The 21,675-nt window shown below is 43.2% G+C and overlaps 3 protein-coding genes across 3 annotated transcripts; 1 reads left to right on the top strand and 2 right to left on the bottom strand.

The window, feature by feature from the left end:
- On the bottom strand, positions 1-5,000 carry LOC134102016 (peroxiredoxin-6-like). Its single transcript, XM_062555966.1, has 5 exons — positions 4,832-5,000; positions 4,018-4,174; positions 3,443-3,589; positions 620-766; positions 1-407 (listed from the first exon to the last, which is right to left on the bottom strand). Exons 1-5 carry the CDS (start codon positions 4,921-4,923, stop codon positions 279-281), a joined length of 672 nt encoding a protein of 223 aa, XP_062411950.1. The 5' UTR covers positions 4,924-5,000; the 3' UTR covers positions 1-278.
- A 540-nt stretch (positions 5,001-5,540) lies between these two features.
- LOC134102007 (polyisoprenoid diphosphate/phosphate phosphohydrolase PLPP6-like) lies at positions 5,541-7,746 on the top strand. Its single transcript, XM_062555955.1, has 2 exons — positions 5,541-5,979; positions 7,008-7,746. The coding sequence occupies exons 1-2, from the start codon at positions 5,541-5,543 to the stop codon at positions 7,394-7,396; spliced, it is 828 nt and encodes a 275-aa protein (XP_062411939.1). The 3' UTR covers positions 7,397-7,746.
- Positions 7,747-9,252: 1,506 nt separating this feature from the next.
- Positions 9,253-11,808, bottom strand: LOC134070074 (myocilin-like). The gene is made up of 3 exons (XM_062526286.1): positions 11,193-11,808; positions 10,562-10,693; positions 9,253-10,401 (listed from the first exon to the last, which is right to left on the bottom strand). The coding sequence occupies exons 1-3, from the start codon at positions 11,623-11,625 to the stop codon at positions 9,593-9,595; spliced, it is 1,374 nt and encodes a 457-aa protein (XP_062382270.1). The 5' UTR covers positions 11,626-11,808; the 3' UTR covers positions 9,253-9,592.
- Positions 11,809-21,675: the final 9,867 nt, after the last annotated feature.

Genomic DNA, 21,675 nt, shown 5'->3' with positions numbered 1-21,675 from the left:
TAACATTTCATAAATGTGTTTATTTGAAAACCACTTAACTTGGAAAGGCACAAAATGTTAAAGACTGTTTCTCCCTCTCAACATTTCCAGCACAGACAAGCAGCCAGACTTGAGGAGATATTACTGAGATGCCTCATTAATCTCAATACTCCGACAAGTGTAGTTTGTGCATTGCTGTGCTTGTGTCATCTCTACATTCCACATCTGCGACATCTGTCCTTTCGGTCTATAGTTCTTGATAAGTCTTGAAATCGGGTGTGCTCTCCCAGGAGTTTTTGTCAAGGCTGTGGTGTGTATCGCAAATAGTTTTTTCCTGATGGAAGTTGTCTTGTGCATACACCAGCCGGGAAAAGATCGTTTGCCTCCTCCTCAGAAATGTTGGGTGGAACCATGACATGGTCACCAGGCTTCCCATGAGGGGAGAGAAAATCAGAATAAGGATTCATCGGCATATTAAGTAATGTATAATAATGTGTTAAAATACACAATAACCTGCAGCACTCAGGCCCCACAGCCATGCCAATATCTGCTACCTACTGTACACCACTCTCTCCACTATAGTGAATTATTGCAACTTGAAATCAGTGGAAGTTTTTGAGCAAAGAGTATAATTTCTCACCTTCCAGTCTGCTGGTGTGGCGACCCGTTTCGTAGCTGTCAGCTGTAGGGAATCGATGACCCTGAGGATCTCATCAAAGTTGCGGCCAGTTGTGGCCGGATAGAGGATGGAGAGCTTCAGCTTCTTGTCAGGACCAATGATAAACACCTGTGGAGTGTTCATTTGTAAGGCAGTTAGTTAGTCAAATCTTTACTGAAAGGACCATACAAGGTTGTTTGTTATCTGGTGTTTTAGCCCAGCCAGCTAGGCTGGGTGAACCCTGCCTGAACTTCCGGGGAATTTGAATTTCGCCCGGCAGCTCAGGCTGGAAACCAGCAGATCTATTTTCGCTGTTTACTGCGGGAACCTTTGGCTCCAATCAGAAATGGCCATACTCTAGTCCTGGCCCGCTATTGGCCGGTGACGCGATGCGACAAAGTGCGGTGCAGTAGAAATAAAGCGCAGCCTCGCCAGACTAATGTTCAATCTTAAAAGATTGAGTTTAGTATGGTGAAAACCAGACTACTAGCCAGCAGCATATTCTTAGGCTGGGTAAACTCTGCCTGATCTGCTGGCGATTTGGATTTCGCCCTACAGTTCAGGCTGGAAACCAAAAGGTGCACCTGGATCGTTGGTCAAAAAGCATACAGAGTTATTTGAACTATGCCCCATTGATCACACAGTAGAAATAAAGCGCAGACTCCCAAGACTAATGTTCAATCTTAGAAGATTAAGCTTAGTATGGTGATAGCCAGACTAGCATATTCTAGCTATAATTGAAACCACTGCAATAATAAACCATTGACATTAACATCAATATTCAGCTTTCACTGCTGACTAAAGAGTTTGTTTGTCTTAAAGGTATCATTTACCAACCCAACTGCTGCACATTTCTGATCCGATTCAGATGCAGCCATTGTCTGTCCTCTCTTATCATTACCTAAGTCACTCCCAATATTTCCATGTATTACCATGCATGCAAAGCAATGCACTATATTGTTATTTTGTGGCAGCTTCTTCTCCTTTTTATTATTAGGACTCTAAGTTTGTACATTACTACATTGCTACAGAAGTCCATAGCAATGTAGTAACGTACAAACTTGGTTAAACTTTTGACCTGTAGCTGTTGCAATCATTTTTGAGTGATCAAGTTTTGAGATATTTCATAAAACCTAAAAAATCATCTTAACATGACTCTTTGTGACATTATAATAGGGCCTGTAGTAGCAGTCAGTGCACCTGTGATCTGGTCTAATTGACTGCAACCACTTAAGAGGAACTGTAGTAGAACAATTTCATAATTTACTTTAGACATGACCATCAGCCTGTGATCATGCCAAACCTTGCCAACCAACTACCCTGGTGACCTTTTGATCATTTGTTGATGATGCAACTGCCCTTGTGACCTTGTGACTGATCATTTGTTGATGAGGCCTTTCCTCTTGACACAATCAAGAGGAGGCGCGGCCTTAAAGGGATATTCCGCCATTTGTGGAAATACGCTCATTTTCCACCTTCCCTCGAGCAAAACAATCGATATTTACCTTGTTCCCGTTCATCCAGCCATTCTGTGAGTCTGGCGATACAACTTTTAGCTTCAGCCTAGCATAGATCATTGAATCGGATTAGACCATTAGCCTCTCGCCTGCTAGCTTCATGTTTAAAAGTGACTAATATTTCTGGTAATTTTCCCATTTAAAACGTGTGTCCTCTCAAGTTAGAAAGTGCAATAAGACCAACTGAAAATGAAACCTGCTGTTTTTCTAGGCTGATTTGACATGGAACTACATTCTCATCTGGCGTAATAATCAAGGCAACTTGCAGCTACTGGCACTACTACTGCTTGATGTCTATGGGGACTATTTTCAGATGCTGCGTACGATATCACTGCGCCTATGGTACGTTTGCAAGTTGCCTTGATTATTACGCCAGATGAGAGTGTAGTTCCATGTCAAATCAGCCTAGAAAAACGCCCGGTTTCATTTTCAGTTGGTCTTATTGCACTTTCTAACTTGAGAGGAGACACGTTTTAAATGGGAAAATTATCAGAAATCTTAGTCACTTTTAAACATGAAGCTAGCAGGCGAGAAGCTAATGGTCTAATCCGATTCAGTGATCTATGCTAGGCTGAAGCTAAAAGTTGTATCGCCAGACTCACAGAATGGCTGGATGAACGGGAACAAGGTAAATATCGATTGTTTTGCTCGAGGGGAGGTGGAAAATTAGCGTATTTCCAAAAATGGCGGAATATCCCTTTAAATGCATAGAGAACACGCACCTCGGGAGTCTCCGGCCGTAGTTTTGAAACTGTTGTTAGCTAATAAACGTCTTACCATGTTTGCAATCTTTAAACCTGCCTTTGTCTGCTTGCATTTAATTTGTCTTACTTCAGAACTTTTCCCGTGTAAATGTCTCCATTTGACTGGATCTCTCACCTCTCTCATTTATCACTTCCCATTTCTCACTTCTCTTTCGTCACTCTCTATACTTTTGTATATTTCTCTCTCCCAATTTCAATTACTTTTTAAACTATTTGTATTATACAATTCTTTTCCTATTTAACTGCTCAACCCTCTTTCTCTGTCTCTCCTATGATAGAATTGAATAGAATCCAAAGTGATTTAGTCAATTATACATGGGATTAAATTGTCCCCAGAACAGTTTGGTGTTAAGTGCCTTACTCAACGACACAACAGTGGATGCCAGGAATTATAACTCCCAGCTCCTTAACCACTACCACTGTCCCCAACTGCATCTAGCCAAAAACATCCCATTACACTGAAAAGGAAACATAGAAACATGATATGTGAAAAAAGCAAATGATTCCGGCTTGACTTGACTCACACATCGGGCAGTGACGGGCATGCCTTCTTTGTCTTTCATCTCTGGGTCCAGCATGCCTAGAGCGGAGGCCAGGTGCCGGTTTGGGTCTGCAATGATGGGGTAAGGCCATGTGTACCCAGGTTCTTCACCATTGTAAGCGATAATGTCCTACAAGATAATAATCAGTTAGGCTTCAATCACAGGGAGACTATTCATACTTTGCAGACGCATGACTATATAACCTGGATACCTGGAGGGCGAGAAACCCTGACAAAAATGTCCGACGTTGGCATGTTTGTATAATCAAAGTGGCATCTGTTACTTCTGTCGTGTGATGACGCCTTCCTGAATACGTAGGCCTACACCCTGCCGGTGAATGACAGCTTATTGGTTTCGTTGCTGGAGAATGATTGCCTGTCAGCCGTCACGTGCAAAGTATGAATTGTGTTGCATTCTTTTGAGTGATGTTTTATCCTCTATATATTCTCATTATTTGCCACTTAAAGTATTTACACAATTAATGGCAAAACTACAAAATAAATACAAAACAGATAACCTATTTTTGGTAGTGATTGTTTTTAGTAAAGAAAGTAAACCTGTATCCATCCATTGTGGTCCTCCGCGCTGTCGACAGACAAACCAATCATTTTGACACCACGTTTTTTAAATTCTTCACTCAGTTTGGCAGCACGGCCAAGCTCTGTAGTACACACAGGAGTGTAATCCCGAGGGTGTGAGAATATGATTCCCCATCTATGCAGGAGAAGGTGGAGGTGATTTATTCACAAGTCAAACAAGCCTGTTGGCTACAAGGGATAAACTGAGAGGTCATTAAGCTAAGTAACACAGAGAGATAATATGACAGTATTTGAGAGATCAAAACAATGTTCTCAATTTTCTTTCATCTTTCATGTTTCCCATAACGGTTGTAAACGAACCCTGTGGTGATGTAACTAGTTATAATGTCAGCATTTTGTTTGTTGGAGAAACAATAGCTCCTAGATCACTCCAAACATGAACATGCAAGTGAAAGGCAGTGAGAAAAGGCACATTGTTTTCGAACTCTCCAAATTATTCTTTGAACTGAATTGTGAAACGAAACCCGCGATTGCCATGTTGCCATTACCGCATAATAAGGTGTACGTTACTTCAGTTAAGTAAGTTCCTGTTATTTAGGGAAGTGAATGACATACTTTGCTGTATAACGTAGCCTATGTTTCTATAGCCCATCAAACGCAAACAATTTCATCTGAATGTCCCATTATCAATTCAATATGTGCCTCTGCTGTAATCTGGATGAATGTTAAGAATTGATCACAAAAAGTGTCTAATTGATTTAAGAGAATTTGCCCTGTGAATGTGTCCATGTTCATTTAAAGGAACGGTCCTGAAGAACTATTGGCTACTTACCGATCTCCCAGAAAGTCGTGTAAATTTATAGTGCCAAATGTAGTTTCGGCCTCGAAATTAGGAAATATGTCCCCTAGTAATATGCCAGGCATCACAGTAGCTTGGTAATATATTTTGTGTTTCAGTCGCTAGACACCGTCAAGTAGCTTGATGATGGTTGCATCCGAGAGGTGATGGGGCGGTATTTATGAAGGCATGTTTGCGTCACAGGCGGCAGCATAGCAGACAGCATGCTTGACTGTTATTCATCAAACAAGTGCTGAATAGGCTGTTTGATAAAACAAACCCGCTTCCGATAAACATTACAAAGGCTCTTATAGCTAAGCCTATGTGACCTGGCTGCTTGTAGAGAAGCCATTTAACCTTTTTTGCTGGTAATGGCAGTAAAATCAAAATGAGACAATTCCTCCCATAGGTAGGCTATAGAAAGTAAAACATAGCCTACGTCTTTCGAACATAGGGGTGGTAGTCAGCGCCTCTGTTTAGCCTATCACGTGATGGCTGGTCATTACCGGCGCTCCGCAGCATCGCACTTGTCCACAACTTTGTACCTGACAGGCAATGCTCATTACGCATGCACACGTGGAGCAGCTTCCTCAAGAAAACATAATAGTTGCTCAAATATGTATTTTAATTAAAGACGTGGACGTCTCAACTCTTCTTTGCATGCACAATTAGGTCATTATATTGTTTTCTGCAACTTTAAAACATGCCGTCACCGAAAGCAAGAAGGAATGGCAATCGAAGTGGAAGTGTTTCAGGAATCTGTGGAAACAGTGTCATCGGAAGATTTGATTTCGGGGCAATGCACCCTCGTAGATCTTCCGATTATTCGTCGCGACGTCGAGCCTCGAGTTTTTCCAGCGCGTCTGTCTTCGCCAGTGGGGCACAGTCTCAGGACAGTCCAAAGCGACTCAATTTATCTTTCTTCACCATTGCATTTAGGTTTTTACTAGCTATTGACTTATGGCTTTCAAAACGACTTGGCGTTTGTACCTGTGAAGACTCCCTGCTGGGAAGTATAAGGCCTCTGGTAAAACTAATAGAGGTCAGTGGCCACGGAGTACCGTGGCTTATAAGCGCAGTTTATGGTTTGGTCTACAGCGACTCGGCGGCTGAGCTGGAGACAATGTTAAACCTTTTAATGGGTAAGTCTTTACATTTCATGCTTCTCTTCTTTATTTGCAAGAATAAATTAGAAATGTGTTTTGGTCATTTTGTGTGTGCAGTCTGTCCCAAAATACTTTCTGGGCATTTCTGTTTATCAGATATAGGCTCACAACTCTAATTCTTTGCTAGGCACATATTTGAATTTGAACAAACTTGAATTGTGTAATATTGGCACCTTTCTGGACATTGTCACTGATTGTCAATGAAAATATGAGGTGTTATTGACCTAAAGCCTGTGTCTCATTCCCTAATTATTTGATTGCATGTGCGTCTACATAATGGCAGCAATGATTTTTGCCTGATATTCCATAATTACTTGTGTAGCCTACACCCACTCACACACACACACACACGCACACGCACACGCACACGCACTCGTGCCCACAACAGTCTCTGGAATTACAGTTGTTTGTAATGCGTAGTGATCCCTCAGCTGTGGTTCCGGTGCCATGTCCATTTATATCCCAGTTATCTCAGCTCCATCACTGAGCAGGCCACAGCAGCTGCCGCCTGATGCCAGGGAGAACAGAGGGCACCACAGTGGAAAAATGTTCCCTTTTAGCCACCCCACAAAAAGTGTCACCTCAGGGGGGTTGGAAGTATGTGAGGGAGGGGGAGGGAGAAACCATGACACGCACACACACTCACACATACAGACACACAAACATGTACACAGGCTTACGGTATACTATACACACTGAACCTAACTCTATTCCTATACACTTGGATAACTACAGGACTTGTTTCGGTGGATTTGTGACTCCATAGGTCAGCTATGCCTGTGATCTTTGATGTTCTCTCTAGGACCTCAAGGATGCTATAGGGCCCAAAAGGGAGTAAGCAAAGGTCAAGTTCAAACATCAGCATTTACTTTGGCACTGCAAACATCAACAAGCACCTGATTTGGAGAGGTGATATTTATTGTCTTTGTGTATCACTGATATTCTTTCTCTCTCTCTCTCACTCTCTCTCTACCTCTATCTACCTATATTTCTCTCTCTCTCAGCCTTAGTGCTGGACATGGCATTAGTAGGAATAGTGAAGGCCATCGTGCGACGCCGGCCTCCGTCCTACAGCCGCTCGGACCTGTTCATGCCCTTTGCCGTGGACCGCTACTCCTTCCCGTCGGGCCACGCCACGCGGGCGGCCATGTGCTGCTGCTTCCTGCTGACGCGCCTGGTGTCGGCCGGGCCGCTGCGCGCCCTGCTGCTGGCCTGGGCCGGCCTGGTGGGCCTCTCGCGGGTCCTGCTGGGCCAGAGCAACGTGACGGACGTGCTGTTCGGCCTCTGCCTGGGCTACTGCCACTACCGCCTGGTGGAGAGGCTCTGGCTGTCCCCCGAGCGGCTGCAGGACATCCTGACGACCTTCCTGCGGGACAGCTTGGCCGGATTGTGACTGAATTGCCACCCCCCGCACCCCCTTACCCCACCCCACCCCACACCACACCACACACACACCACTACCACCGGAGTTTATCCGAGGCTCTCAAGAGACTTGTCGGGAATTACAAGCGGATTGTTCAGGAGCGCTTCGCACGCGTATCATGCGTATGCCAAACTTGGTGTGTCGGTGAATGACACACCAGAAGAAGTAATGAGCAATATTACCGAATGTAGTGCTGTCCCCTTGTAGCACAGCTTTGTGGACTTACTTGACACAGATTTGTATTTATTGGATGTGAATGAGATTTGTGTACTGCGGAAAATGCAGCTATATGACAGCTAGATGGTATTATAGCCACAGCAAAAGTGTTTTTAACACTTCATTTTACATATCTGTGTTAGAGTATGAATAACAAAATGCTATTCATGTGAACACCTATCTGTAAAGCATCCATATGGATACAGTATATACTTACAGTATTATATTGTACTGTTTGATTAAAATATGAGATTATAAAATGTTCACTGTTGGAATCTGTCACAGTTCCCGATTGCACTTGCAGGTACTGTAACAAATGCAGGCTGGCTAGCCTAGTGAAAAAATACATGCTTTCTTGAAAAGCCCTTTATAAACCATCATGTGTGAAACTGAAAACGTATTGCTGTGGTGATACTGAGGTTCAGGGGAAGGCTACGTCAGAGTGTAGTAACCTCCTGTAGACTTTGTTATAATTTCCTGAGCAGTTGTGCTAATCATGTTGGTGGTGACAACAAAGAGTAACAGGGTACCGCATGTCATTGTGCAGAAAATGCGTAGCCTACTTTCAGCTTGAGTTAATACTTACATAGTTAATACATTGTAAGTGAATACCCTAGTAATGCCATATACCATATGAAAGCTGAGACTCTCGAGAATATGGATTCATGGAGAATAAGATTTCCATGAATAAACATATACTGTACTTTGTGTGTAAAATATATGTTTATCCCAATATATAATGTCTAAAAAACGTACATTCTACCCTTTACCTAGCTCTGGCAGTTCATCACACAGTCAATCTATTGATACCAAACAATTCTACTGGGCCCCAACTTTCAGAAGAGGTCAGGCACTTGATTATAAGTCAAAGTATGTGGTCACAAACTCATTTTAAATAGGCTGTGTGCAATGTTGATGATACACTCAAAATGGGGGGTAATTTTAAAATGTTTTGTTGAGTTTAACCATACTACCAAATAGCCAGAAGATGGCGCTCATGACATATCTACTCAATCAAGGATATCAGACCTCTTCCCTAGCTCTTGCATCAAATCTTAAATAACAAACATGTTTAATTCATTAAAGATGCAGTCAGTGATCCTACATGATTTCAAACCCATAACATTTATATCACATTTAGCAATTATGTTCACACGATCCCCTAGCTTCCCATTCCATACACTGTAAAAACAAAAACAAAACTGGTCTCTGTAGGCAGCCCAGGCTCTGAAAACTGGAAAAATGAAACCTTGTGTGGAGTTTCTCTGGGAAAACTGAAAGGGGTAAACTACCTCTCTGGTGTGTTTAATTTGGTCCTTCATTCAAATATAGTGTATTTTGTTTTGGAAAAAAGCTTGGGCTAATAATTAATATTTTTAAATTTAAACATAAACAGGTATATTACATTATGAAACTTGAGAACTGTCTGTATGCAATGGTTTCTCATGAGTTTGAGGTGTGGAAATCAAAATCAAGTTGATTTTTGCTGATGGAGCTATGCATGGATTAAGAGTGAAATATATTGTTTTTCAATTATAATGTTATTACATCATGTAATATGACTGGAGGGAACCCATACATACTCATTGATTAATAACACTAGTGCAGGGTCACATTTTAACATTTTATTATTTAAATTAGTACAGTGAGAGATGAGATAAGGAGACAACAAATTACAACAGTTTTTATACAAAAATACATTTTAGGTAAATAATCATAATATTCTATATACAGAAATAGCCAACTCTGCGTACTGCATACGCTCTGCTTTTGAACTATTTAAGGACAACATATACAAAATTGTAACACTGAGCAGTTATCTTTGTTAAAGCAGTTCATTATATTTTTGTTGAAAATAACATGGCTGAGATTTTTGAATGTATACAGTATATCACTATTTTGGTTGCACTACAACAATGTCTGTCACTCTGTGTTTTTGTGTGTGTGTGCTTAGGGGATGCTGTCTGACTCTGCCAGCTGTATGTCATAGGTGACCATGTGGTAATTGTCCCATGCGTAGAGCTTCTTGTTGCCTGGGTTGTAGTCGATCATGCTGTTGTAGTGGTAGCGGTTGCTGAAGGGGATGCTGATGGCTCTGCTCTGGTTGGTGTCTGTGTCGAACATGTAGTTGACGGTGGTGTTGGGCAGGCTGTAGCTGGCCACGGTGTACAGCCGTCCGCACACCATGAAGCCGTTGGCCACCGTGTTCTTGCGGATGTTGGTCTCCCAGGTTTTGGTCACCTCCAGGCTCTCGTGGTCCAGCTTGGCGACGACGATGGCGCCCTTGGCCTTGCTGGTGCTGTAGATGGCCCACAGGCCCCTCTCGTCCACGGCCAGGTCGATGTCGGTGTAGCCGCCCCAGGAGTACGGGTGCTGGCCGTGGAAGCCGGCGTGGGGCAGGTCCACGCGGGCGGCGACGCTCTCGGTGTTGACGTCGTAGCGGATGAGCGTGCGGCTGAGGCGGCGCTGGTAGTAGAGCGAGCCGCGGTAGACGGTGGCGCCGGTGCTCTCCACGGCCTCGGGCAGCGGCAGCACCTTCATGGGGAAGCCCCGGATCAGCTGCTCCATGTCCTCGTAGGCGAAGAGCTGCTTGACCTCCTTGCCCACAGCGTCGATGCGCCACACCGTCTTGGGGCCGTAGGGCTGCCCCACGGGCTCCGGGTCCTGGAACCAGGCGCCGTATTTGCCAGTGATGCTGTCAGCCTTGCGGTGAGTCACCGGGAGCTGCACTGACTCCAGCACTCCACAGCCTGAAAAACCTGAGTCACCAGGCAAAGACAAAACCCTCAACTTACAGTTTGAAATGACCAAGATGACTTGGGATGGAAATTATGTCAATAATGCATGTTTTGTTTTATCATTTAAGCCAGTGTGTAAGTATACTCTCAAGGGAGTTGAATTTAAATAATTTGTTCTCACTGCTCGTTGTCTGTGTGGTGGTACCGGTCGCGGCCTGGTTTTGTCCCTGCTGGATCTGAGGTGGGGCAGGCACTTCAGACAACTCTGCCTTCATCTCCTGAAAGGCTCCACTTCCCAACTGGAAAGCAGGATCTGAGGACAAGAATGAGTATGATATCAAAGACAACAATCAGTTGCGCATATTTGTTAAGACTTTCTTGGGCATTTCTAACATGTTGGTGGAAGTTCCTCTGACTGGCTTTAAGTCTCAGAGCAGTGCACTGCAGAGCTCTTTGATTGGCGACCGCTTTAAAGAGGACGTGCATTCATCAGCTGAGTGAGTTTCCCTCTCTCAGCCTGTCTTACTCATGTATATGTACACACAGACACAGCACACACACTCTCACACACACACACACGGTGATACACACTCACAGAACACACATTCATATACACATCGACAGCACACACACTTATAGACACAAACAATTACAATCACACACATTAATAGCATAACACCATGTAAATGTGCACTTTTCCACTACATGAAGTGGACACACGATTCCACCTGCTGTCTCCCCTCATCACCCCTGACCCCCTGGCCCCCTGGCCCCCTCCCCCTCCCCCTCTCCCTCTCCCTGTCGTCGCTCACCGCTGTCGGCTGTGCTGAGGTGCGGGGGCTGGGGCTGGTGGCAGGGTCTGCTCCTCAGCTGTTCCGTCTCCACCGTCAGCTCCCCCAGCCTCCTCTGGAGGTCCTGCACCTGCCGGTTCAGACGCTCCTTGTCCTGCTGGAGCTGGCTCACCTCCTCCTCCTCCTCCGCCGTTCTCCGCAGCCCAGCCTCACCCACCGCTCCGCCTTGCTCCCCCAGCAGCCGGCTCACTAGCGCCTCCAGCAGGGCGAGGCGGGTCCTCACGCCCTCCTCCTCTGCCTGGGAGCAGCTGGACTCGGCCGGGCTGTCCACGGTGAAGGTGTACTGACAGCGGCCGGTGGCGTCATCGTTGGCCCTGCGGAGCGACGCGGCTCTGCCCTGGACTTGGCAGCCCAGCAGCAGGCAGCACAGTCCCACGGCGAGCTGGACCCACATGGCTGGTGATGGAGGAGGAATCTGAGAGAGAGTTGAGCTGCAGGTGAAAACTGGTGGTGCCTCTTGCTCTGGTGGTGGTCTTTTTCACTCAGTTGTTGTTTCAGTTTTGCTCTCTGTCTGTTCGCTCTGCTGTGGTGTTGTTGTGGTCGGGTGCTGTGGTGAGAGCTGTCCAGCTGCTGAGTCCCCTGCTTGTTGGTCTGAGCTCGGTGAGGTGTTGGGCCCGGTATTTATGCTCGCGCTGGCGGAGGTGGTGGGAGGAGCCAGAACACATAGGTGCCTGCCGGAGGGCGTGGGCCGGCAGAGGAGGCGGGGCCGCTCGGGGAGAAGGGTGATGTAATGCAAACTTCCCAAATGTTTTTCCATGTGACCAGATCCTGTTTTTGGGCACCCCTGCAACTCTTTGACTTTTTCAACACATTTATGGCACCTGTGTGCTGCCCAGTTGGAGGCCTGACTGGCTTCTGCAGAAGGACAGCTACTCTGGGCACACACACGCACACACATACACACACACACACATGGATGTGGTAAAGGTATTGGCCAAGGGTCATGTGTGCACCGCTGGAAAAGGACTTTCCACAACTGTTATTAACTCCATTAGCCAACTGATTCTTGTGACTGACGATCATAACAATCACAAGACAAGTTTATCAGACAATGTGTTTTGGTCTGTATCTTAACATTATAATTGGTGCTTATTTGTCACACAGCTTAGTACAGTATGTTGTTTAGTGGGTTGTACCTTAAACCACTGTAAACAAGGGTGTTGATAGTCAGTGCAAGTTTTATTCTGTAGTAAAATGATAGAGAGATAGATAGATAGATAGATAGATAGATAGATAGATAGATACTTTATTGATCCCCAAGGGACAGGGACTTGATCATCTTAGCTAGTCAGAGTAGTGTGCAACTCATCCAGCTCAGTCAGTCAGGCAGTTGATAGCTTGACAGTTTGAACTTAGATGGAAAACTACCTCAGCTTTTAAAAAGGTGCTATACTGTACCTTTTTAAAAGCTGCGGTAGTTTTCCATCTAAGTTGATGGTTGATTACCTGTTATCAGAGTAGGATACATTTGAAAATGTTCGGTGACAATGGATGCCTTTTGAAGATGGCATGATTACATTATTTTGGGCATTTTTAAAAAAAATTACATATTTTATTTGTTTGCAAGCTAAATTGGAAACATTCTAAGCCTAAAAGCAGCTAAACCAAAATGTTTATATGTTTGAACTGAAACTTGACTTTTCACCCTGTCAGAATGACTGATCTGCAGGTGTCAGGGGTCAGTATCCCGGCATTTACTGTTACAACTTTATTCACACAGACCTCAAACAGGAAAATCTTCATTTTCATACTGCTCACACTGGAGTTCTTATGCACTACAACCATGGTTCTGTTAACTAGCAACAATGTAACACTTTATTGTTACTTTTCCACTTTTACTCTGATTCTATCATCATATTCAAATCATTTCAGTGGGCTTATACTGTATTTGGTATATGAAACGTTTCAAAAGTGTAAAATTGACTGATATTTAACAGACACTTTTATCCGATTTGATACGCACTCGCAATGGTGGAAATCATTTATTTTAGAGTACACTTTTGTGTGACTTTTATTTGTTTATAGAGTGATTGTACACTTTTAAAAGAAAAATAAAAGAAATAAAAAGCAAATAAAATAAATGAAACCGTGAATTGACTCCACCTGTAGGCCTATTAACCTCAGAGCCCAAGAGCCCAATGAATCAGATTGTGCTTTAATCATAAAGAAGAATGAAGAAAATAAATGCACTACCATGTACAGTATTATATAGCCTGCTCCTGTGTATTAAAACCTCATAGCTGAAGACATTTGGCATAATGACTGTAGAAACCTCGGTTACCAGGCGGGAAGTTACGGTAAGCGTTTACATCCTCTCATTAGCGCATCAGCAGGGAGGACAACATTCCATGATTCAGTGTGTAAACAAGATGCAGTTGCATGATGGATCCCAGCTGCCCTGTGGTAAACAGATGGCACCACGACTTGAGATGTCTGGCCTGGTGTCACAGGATGTCTAGACAGTTATCGTTTATGGAGGGAGAAGTACAGTATCACGCCCCGTCCGTGCAGACCAAAGGTGATGCCCAAAAGTGAAGACAGGATTCCATCTTCAGAGGTAAAAACATTCATCATTGAGTGATTTATGGGGGGAGAGAGAGAGAGAGAGAGAGAGAGAGAGAGAGAGAAAGAGAAAGAGAGAGAGAGAGAGAGAGAAAGAGAGAGAGAGAGTCCTGCCTGCCTCCTTTTTTGTGCATGATCTGACAAGTTAACACATCTATTGACTCTCTACTTCCCAGCTTGGAATCTATTGACTCTCTACTTCCCAGCAGCTGTTTGGGCATTTCTTTCTGTTTGGGGCGTGGCATTTGGACTTTGGACAGCATCCCTGTCTCCTCAACTCCTCAGCAGGTGAGTCAGGCACGTGTAGCCCCCCCCCCCAATATTAGGGTTTGTGGATCCGCTTGCCCACCACACACCCCACCCTCGACACATACTGAGACTCAGGAAGTCAAGCAGACTTGTTTATGAGCAAGTGTTTGAAGCAGATGTTTACAATAGGGATAGCACAGTACAGTGATGGTGTCTTAACAAAAACAAACAGGGGGGGGGGGGGGTAGAGCCCCACGCTAATCCTTTTGGGATGAAATAAAAAATGGCCTTTGCACTTTCTGCCGGGGTATCGGAATTCTGGACAGCACCTTGGCTGAAATGATGATTTATCCTCTGACTGTTTCCTGAAAGTCACCTTCCCACACGCTCAGAAGGAATTTTCCACAGACGCACAACTCTGTCCTCGTGCTTACCGCTCCAGGCAGCAGACCACTGGACTTTTCTTACAGTAATAAAAACGGCGGAGGATAGTTAATCTCGTTTTTCTTCCCCAATTTTGTTCAAGACGGGCCAGTGCTTTGCAGAAATCCAGGTGTGCATAGGCATTGGTCAGGTGACCAATGAAAAAAGGAGCCCAGAAGAGATTGAGGCTCTTAAAAGAAATGGATATAAATGTCTGCCTTCATTATAGGCCATGCTGCACAGCCCATACTTTACTACTTGTTCCATTCCATCTGATGACAGGTAGACATTATTGGTTTGACCCCAGAAGAGTAAGAAGAAATGTGTCTTGGGTTGGGTTTATGCAATTATGTAATATGACTCTTGTGTAAGGGTATGGGCACTGGATTGTTGTCGCCAAGACCATCACTCTTTTTCACCATTCGTTCTTACGAAAACACAATCACAACGCCGAGACGTGGCCGTCTGTGTCCAGGATGGATACACTGAGGACGGCTTGACGCCGAAACGCGTTTGTTAGGCATGGTGCAATAATTAAAAAAAGTAAAAGAATGATCTAGTGAGTGCGGTTCTTTTGCACGTTAGAATTCGATACTTTTAACTCGCACCCGAAGAAGCAAAGAGATTTTTTGGAGCTTGAGCGCGCCTCTCTCTGCAGCTTGTCTCCAGACATGACATGTTCTTCCACATTCCACATTAACAAGATGATGGCACCACTGAACTGAATTAACTTTGTAGATGATGTTAAAGTGAAAGCAAGGAGTTTAATCTAAAACCTGCATTAGCTAAAACGCAATCGACTTAACTTGACCTCCAATTCCAGCTGTACAGTTAGCACAGATGGAAGCTATAGCTGCAGATATAGTCCGGTGATGTATTTAGTGTATTTAGTGATGTGCTGTAAAACCTATGGAAAACATGTTACAGTAATTATTCAGTGCACATACTCTAGGTGTCTAACTAGTGCTTCAACATTATGTGATCAATTTTCCAGAATGTTGTACAAGACTGTAGTTAACGGGGTGCTGGCCTGACTTATTGCGACTTTAACCATCGCCTTATGAAAGGCCTCTTTCTCAGACCACCATTCCCTGCACGTGGTCATTACAGAAATGGCTATGCTTATGAGTTTGGAATGCTCATGGATCTTAAAACACAATGTTTATCCATTTTCAAATGGGCTTTCGGCAGTGCTTTCAGTGTGCAGTGCTCCATGATTATGGTGATTATGATTAAATGTGTGCTGGTTTTCAAACTGCCTGTTGAATCTACCTGAGACACTGTCAGACATTGTGTATACCAGGAGGGGGCTAATCTGGTTGCACAATAAGGGTAAGGAGTTTGTTTCAAAAGGTCTATAAATGAAAGGCCTAAAAATGTTTTATGGAAACTGGTCTTCGACAAGTCTTATGCAAATGCATGCATCCAATGTTGGAAATGAACATCTAAAAGAAATGTTGTTTTCCTCCATCCAAATAAGGCTGAATATTTGTTAACGATATGTGTGTGTGTGTTATTGATCCTTGTGTCAACATCATTACGATTTAAGCAATGTTAAGGAGTTATTCTGACTGTGACCTACCCCATGCAGGTCACAATGGTCACCCAACAGCAGGTTGTTTTGCCCTGCAAGAATAAAGTGGCTGTTTGAATGGATTGTGCTTCATGTATTACAGGCTGTCTGGTATATGCATCATCATATGCACTAGGTATATAATCAAGGAAATAAACAGGGTTTCTGGAACAAGACACAAGAATGTTGTTCAATGGCAATGGCAAAGGTTTTTGCTGAACACACATATGGGGGTTTGAAGTCACCATGGAAACACGATCAGGGCATGCACAAAATTCATTGAACTGTCTGTCAGCGCAACTCCTCTTTCTACTCTGTTTGATCCTCCAACACTTTCTGTACAGTAGGCAAGCTATTAAATGTATGGAATTTCATTTAAACATTATGCCAATGTTAATGCCAATGTTTCCCTCAGAATTCACCTGTGGGCTAGTGGCCCTGTAAGTACAGGCACTGGATTTTCTAATCACCATACAGTATAGACAAGCTCTGACAGTCCCCATTACGTCACGACGGTAAAGCTCCCCAGGTGGAGAAATGGAGTTGCCCTTAAACCATATTTATGGCTCTGTATTTATGTAAGCGTGAGGGTGTGTTGACTCTACCTTGAAGGTAATGCGTTTGTAAGAACGTGCTGGTGTCTGCTCGTAACCCATGTGCACATGTGTACAAGCTTTGTTCCATGACTGGGCAGAGTATCAATGTCACATTCATAGTTGCAAGCAAGAACAGGGAGTGGAGTGCATGTGCAGATTATGTAATGTCCAACTGTTTTATTCATCTGAATGTTCAAAAACAAGCTGCTCTTGCTTCCTCTGTTGAAATCCCCACCAATCACTCATTCTCTCTCTCTCTCTCTGTGTGTATGTTTCCCATGATGCTATTAGATAAAAATGTGATATATTACCTAAAATACTCACAATGGATCACTCCCTCTTTTACTTTAAGCTGATTGAAAATCCAGATTTATTTTTATCAGTCCAGTTAAATCATGGACTCTCTCTATCATTTTTTGTCTGTTGGCATTAATGTTTCTTTCCTTGAGGCACACCTAGTTATCAAGCAAGATAGAGTGAATTTTCAACAAATGTCCTGAAAAGTCATATTCACTATACCAGAGAGAGAGAGGAATTCAGTAAATGATGCTGATCAATCAAAGGGTTTATTTAACTCATCAAAATACTTCATCTAAACTCATCAAGTATTAACATCACACCATCACGGCAACAGGCGTGTGTGTGTGTGTGTGTGTGTGTGTGTGTGTGTGTGTGTGTGTGTGTGTGTGTGTGTGTGTGTGTGTGTGTGTGTGTGTGTGTGTGTGTGTGTGTGTGTGTGTGTGTGTGTGTGTTTGTGCGTGTGTGTGCGCGTGTGCGTGTGTGCATGTGTGCGTGTGTGTGTGTGTCTCTCTCTGTGTGTGTGTGTGTGTGTGTGTAATTTGCATCTTACTGTTTTTCACCATGGTACCACACTGAATCACACCATGATTAGTGCCAACCTGAATGAAATAAAAACAGGACATAAGGACATAAACGACTTATAAACAAAAAACATCACAAGAAGTTTTTTTATGAATTATGATATCAGTGCTCTCACCGGGTACTGCAGCTGTAGCTAAATCATCTTTTCCCCCTTTGTAATTATACATTTTGACACGGCCCCTGTAAAAACTAAACTAAGCTAAACTAAACTAAATAATTAATGTACAATGTGTCACAAATTAATTTTCGCCAATTATCCCAGTTAGTATGGCATGCTGTCCTGGGGCCCTAATACTGCAGAAGGGAGCCTGACTTCAGAAAACACATTGTTATCAAGCACAAAGGTAAGGCATACAGTACAAACAACATACAGTACAAACAACATATAAAACACAAAAATCCACTATAAATCACGTCAAAGTAAATGATTTATTTTTTTTAATTTTTATCAGTCTTCAACCCCTGCTACTCCTACAGTATCTTCCATTTCTCCGGTAGCAGTAGAATAATATTTGTGTATGCATGCGTGCGTTTGTAAGGGCTCCTCTGACCCAGGGGCACGTTTGATGGACTGTGAAAAGCCCGAGCTGGAGTCTTTACAGAGGTGAATTCTCTGATGAGAACTGCAGTCCACCCTGGTGACTCGGACAGGATGCGCTGTCCAGACATTTGCTGTTGTACAGGAGCCCTTGTCTTCTCTGGAGATTCACAAAGCAAAGAAGCATGTCCAGACCGGATCACGTATGCACACTCCCCCACCTACCCACTCACACACGCGCACGCACGCACACACACACACACACACACACACACACACACACAAACCTGTGTTTGTATTGTGATGTTCTGCCATTTGTCTCTACCATGTGACTAAGATCCATGCCACAAAAACACGTGTTCCTTACTCAGATACCTTACGTAAATAGGCATGGTGCACAGATTAATAGTAGGCCTATAAGTATAAGGACAGTGCGCTTGACACATGAGCATAAGAAATATACCAAAACACTTTTAATTAATACAACACAGGTGTTACCTATAGTCAGAATGTTGTAAGCATGACCCACACTGATGATCAGTGCTGTCAACATCAGCATTCACAAATATACACACGTGAAAATGACTCTGTCTGATCAAATTTCACTTTGCATGAGGGTCAACTACTCCAGCCAGATATGTCAAAATGCTCGAAGTTTACTAGCTGCCACTAGCTTCACCAGCTGCTTTGGCTTTGGGTATCTTCTTAGATTCCTTATAAGAGCTATATACAATTAATGGAATCTGGTAAAGAAAATTGTGCATGATGAACACAACACTTACAACATTCACCTATGTTTAGGAAACAAAACGTCCAAAGTTGACAGTTACAGGGAAATGTGTTCATGCACACAGTTAAGATGAAATTGGGAGCTTTTAAAACTAATGCGTTCTGCACGTGAATCAATAGAACAGTTGGTGGGACCATGACATGCTCTGAGACACGTGCTATGAGCAACCCAAAAAAAGCCCTTTCCAAAGCCAGAGCATGCCTGTGGACTTATCATCACTGTTTTGAAAGTATCCATGTCCAAATAACAGAGAAGATAAAGCTAGAATAGAGAATTACATGATCTTGTTTGTAAGATGTGAATCTTTGCATAACATTGCACATGCTTAATGCATTGGTTGTGTATTGTACAAAAATGTGAGGCCATTCATATTTACATTTGCCATATCTACCAATGCCTCTTTTTTCTACCTGTTTAAATTCAAAGTGACATTGGAAAAAAAGATGTCGGTTCGCTGCAGGAGTAAATGTTCACTTTCACAACAAACTATAAAGATGCTATCCATGGGTGTCCCCACAAAAGCAAATGGACACATCCTCATGACTGACTCTTAAGTTTCCTGTATAACTGGCTGCATTTTATGCAATGAGAGACCAGGGCAGAGTACATCAGACACAAGACTGTGTGGCCATGCTAGAACTGAAAACAGGGAAGAGTACTGTAGGGGCTAAGTAAAGTAGCTGGGCTAATGCATCTTAGGGGGCTGAAAAACAATATTTTGTGACAAACAACCTACATCTGTCCTCGGTGAAATACAGCTGCAGTTCCACTGATCTTGAGGGGTGTCAGCCTGGCTAGGATTACCACTCTGAAATCCTAAACACTTTGAGTCTAAAAAAGAACTGACCTAATATGCACCTCACTGGCGTAGACATGCAAACATACATTCTTTGACCCTGATTATTTTGGACACCAAGAATCTTGACATCATACACTAGACAGGCCATCTTCTATGACGTATCCGTCATGTAAACCATTTCCCTGACGAATTATTCTGTTTACCGTAAGAGGTTAAGGTATGATACTGTTACTGAAGAGAAATTGTGATGCCTTGACAATAAAATGTGATGAATTTCTTCACACTCATCTTAAATTAATACATGGAGTATAGTCCAGGCAAAATAAGGTCTGAGCCAAAACTGATTGCAACAGAATATATTTTCACATTCTTATTTTTCAATTGGTGATTGGGTTTTATGCAAATGATTATCCTTCAGCAAATAATGACAAAACTGTAGAATGTCATAGTTCACTGAGAACCTTTAGCAAAGTGTATACACGTTCGCTTCAGTCGATTCTGTCATTAGCAGAGTGACTCTATCTTGCAGGCATTCTAACACCACAACCAATTGCAGTGGTCACCAAGTCAGCAATACCGCACAATCAGAGCTGGCGAAAAGTGTGAAGTGACAGAGAATTATTCACAGGTTGGGCCTGTAACATTCGCAAATGTAATAAAGCAAGTTGTCATTCACGTCCACTCCAACAGTACAGTACAAGCAGCAGAGTCGGGTGAGTCTGCAGTGATGTAGGAATGTCATGGCAATAGAGCCAACAATTTTAACAAGAGCACCATGACAAGAAGAAAAATCACCTGTTGTTATACAGGGGCCGGTGGTTCAGGACTGAGGGTCAGTGAACACGGGTAGCTCGCTGGCACTGGGTTTTAAACTAATGTAGCCAACAATGTTGCGCAGGCTATACATAGTAAAGTGCACATCTGATTGTGATAGTAGTCGTCAGTGTGTTTGTACTCCTCAGCTTGCTGATGCTGGAGAGTTCTCACATGGGCCAAGCTGAAAGCACAGAGCAGCCAACTGGTGACGTTCAGACTATAGGTTTGTCCATGTTGGCAAGGTAACCATGGCAAGAGACAGCCTTTATCAAGAACAAAATGATCATTACATGAGGGGTTACGTTCATGCATTACTGAATGGGCCCCATGGACTCAGGGGGCCGTTAAGCTTCTATATGAAGTAGCTATTATGTTCTCTACCCCTGATATCAGTCAAATAACATGAGTTATGTAATTCACCCCTGATATCTGTATGAGGCCTCTCAGTCAAATAATATGGGTTGTGTTATTCACCCCTACAGAATGGGATAACTTAGTCAAATTACAGGTGACCCTACAGTATGTGTGATATGTTGTTGTAATAGGGCCCCTATTCATCTCAACCTGTGGACTGTCTTTTCTCGTCTGTGCCGGCCGGGGGCCCAGTGGCTCATAATCTGTCCATGGATGTGGGCCAATACAATGCAATGCAATGCAAACATATAGGAGTAGACATAACTTGTTCAATGTTTTCGTGTTTGGTTCAAGAATGAAGTCTCTGACATCAATGAAGTCTGTCAATGGATACAAAAGGAAACTGTTTGAGCAATGTTGAGCAAGGAACCACATCATGATTTCCATGTGCTCTGTTGATTCCAGAAACTGATAATTAAAATTATCAAGAAACTGATGAAGAAAGTTCTCAAGAAACTGATGGTTAAAATTATGATGCAACTTGAGGTTGGTGTTATTCATCTTGGATATCATCTTGCATGGCAAACACTAGGTTTTTTTTTTTATGGTTTTATATCTGGAAATGTTCAAGTTCTCCAAGTTCCATGCCTTTAAAGAACTGGACCTAAATTCCACATATCCCCTGTACTATGAACATTCAGTTCAGTTTTTGACCTATGTACAAACCACAATGTTCCACAATGTTCCAAACATCAATGTCATTGATTTTTGATGTATGGCAAGAGAATGTTTCATGAACTAAATACAACAAAAAATATTTTGTTGAATTTTAAGTTGGGAGATGTTTTTTTCACAGGTGGAG

This window comes from Sardina pilchardus, chromosome 2 (assembly GCF_963854185.1).
Source record: "Sardina pilchardus chromosome 2, fSarPil1.1, whole genome shotgun sequence".
In the NCBI taxonomy this organism is placed as follows: Eukaryota; Metazoa; Chordata; class Actinopteri; order Clupeiformes; family Clupeidae; genus Sardina; species Sardina pilchardus.
This window is presented reverse-complemented; position numbering and strand designations above follow the sequence as displayed.

Excerpts from the sequence above, each read along its gene's own strand:
- LOC134102007 (XM_062555955.1), top strand. The coding sequence starts at position 5,541 with ATGCCGTCACCGAAAGCAAGAAGGAATGGCAATCGAAGTGGAAGTGTT. Across the intron at positions 5,980-7,007 it reads AATGTTAAACCTTTTAATGG|CCTTAGTGCTGGACATGGCA; the intron begins GTAAGTCTTTAC and ends TCTCTCTCTCAG.
- LOC134070074 (XM_062526286.1), bottom strand. The coding sequence starts at position 11,625 with ATGTGGGTCCAGCTCGCCGTGGGACTGTGCTGCCTGCTGCTGGGCTGC. Across the intron at positions 10,694-11,192 it reads CCTCAGCACAGCCGACAGCG|ATCCTGCTTTCCAGTTGGGA; the intron begins GTGAGCGACGAC and ends TCTTGTCCTCAG. Across the intron at positions 10,402-10,561 it reads CACCACACAGACAACGAGCA|GTTTTTCAGGCTGTGGAGTG; the intron begins GTGAGAACAAAT and ends CTGGTGACTCAG.
- LOC134102016 (XM_062555966.1), bottom strand. The coding sequence starts at position 4,923 with ATGCCTGGCATATTACTAGGGGACATATTTCCTAATTTCGAGGCCGAA. Across the intron at positions 4,175-4,831 it reads CACGACTTTCTGGGAGATCG|ATGGGGAATCATATTCTCAC; the intron begins GTAAGTAGCCAA and ends TCTCCTGCATAG. Across the intron at positions 767-3,442 it reads TGCCCGTCACTGCCCGATGT|GTGTTTATCATTGGTCCTGA; the intron begins GTGAGTCAAGTC and ends AACACTCCACAG.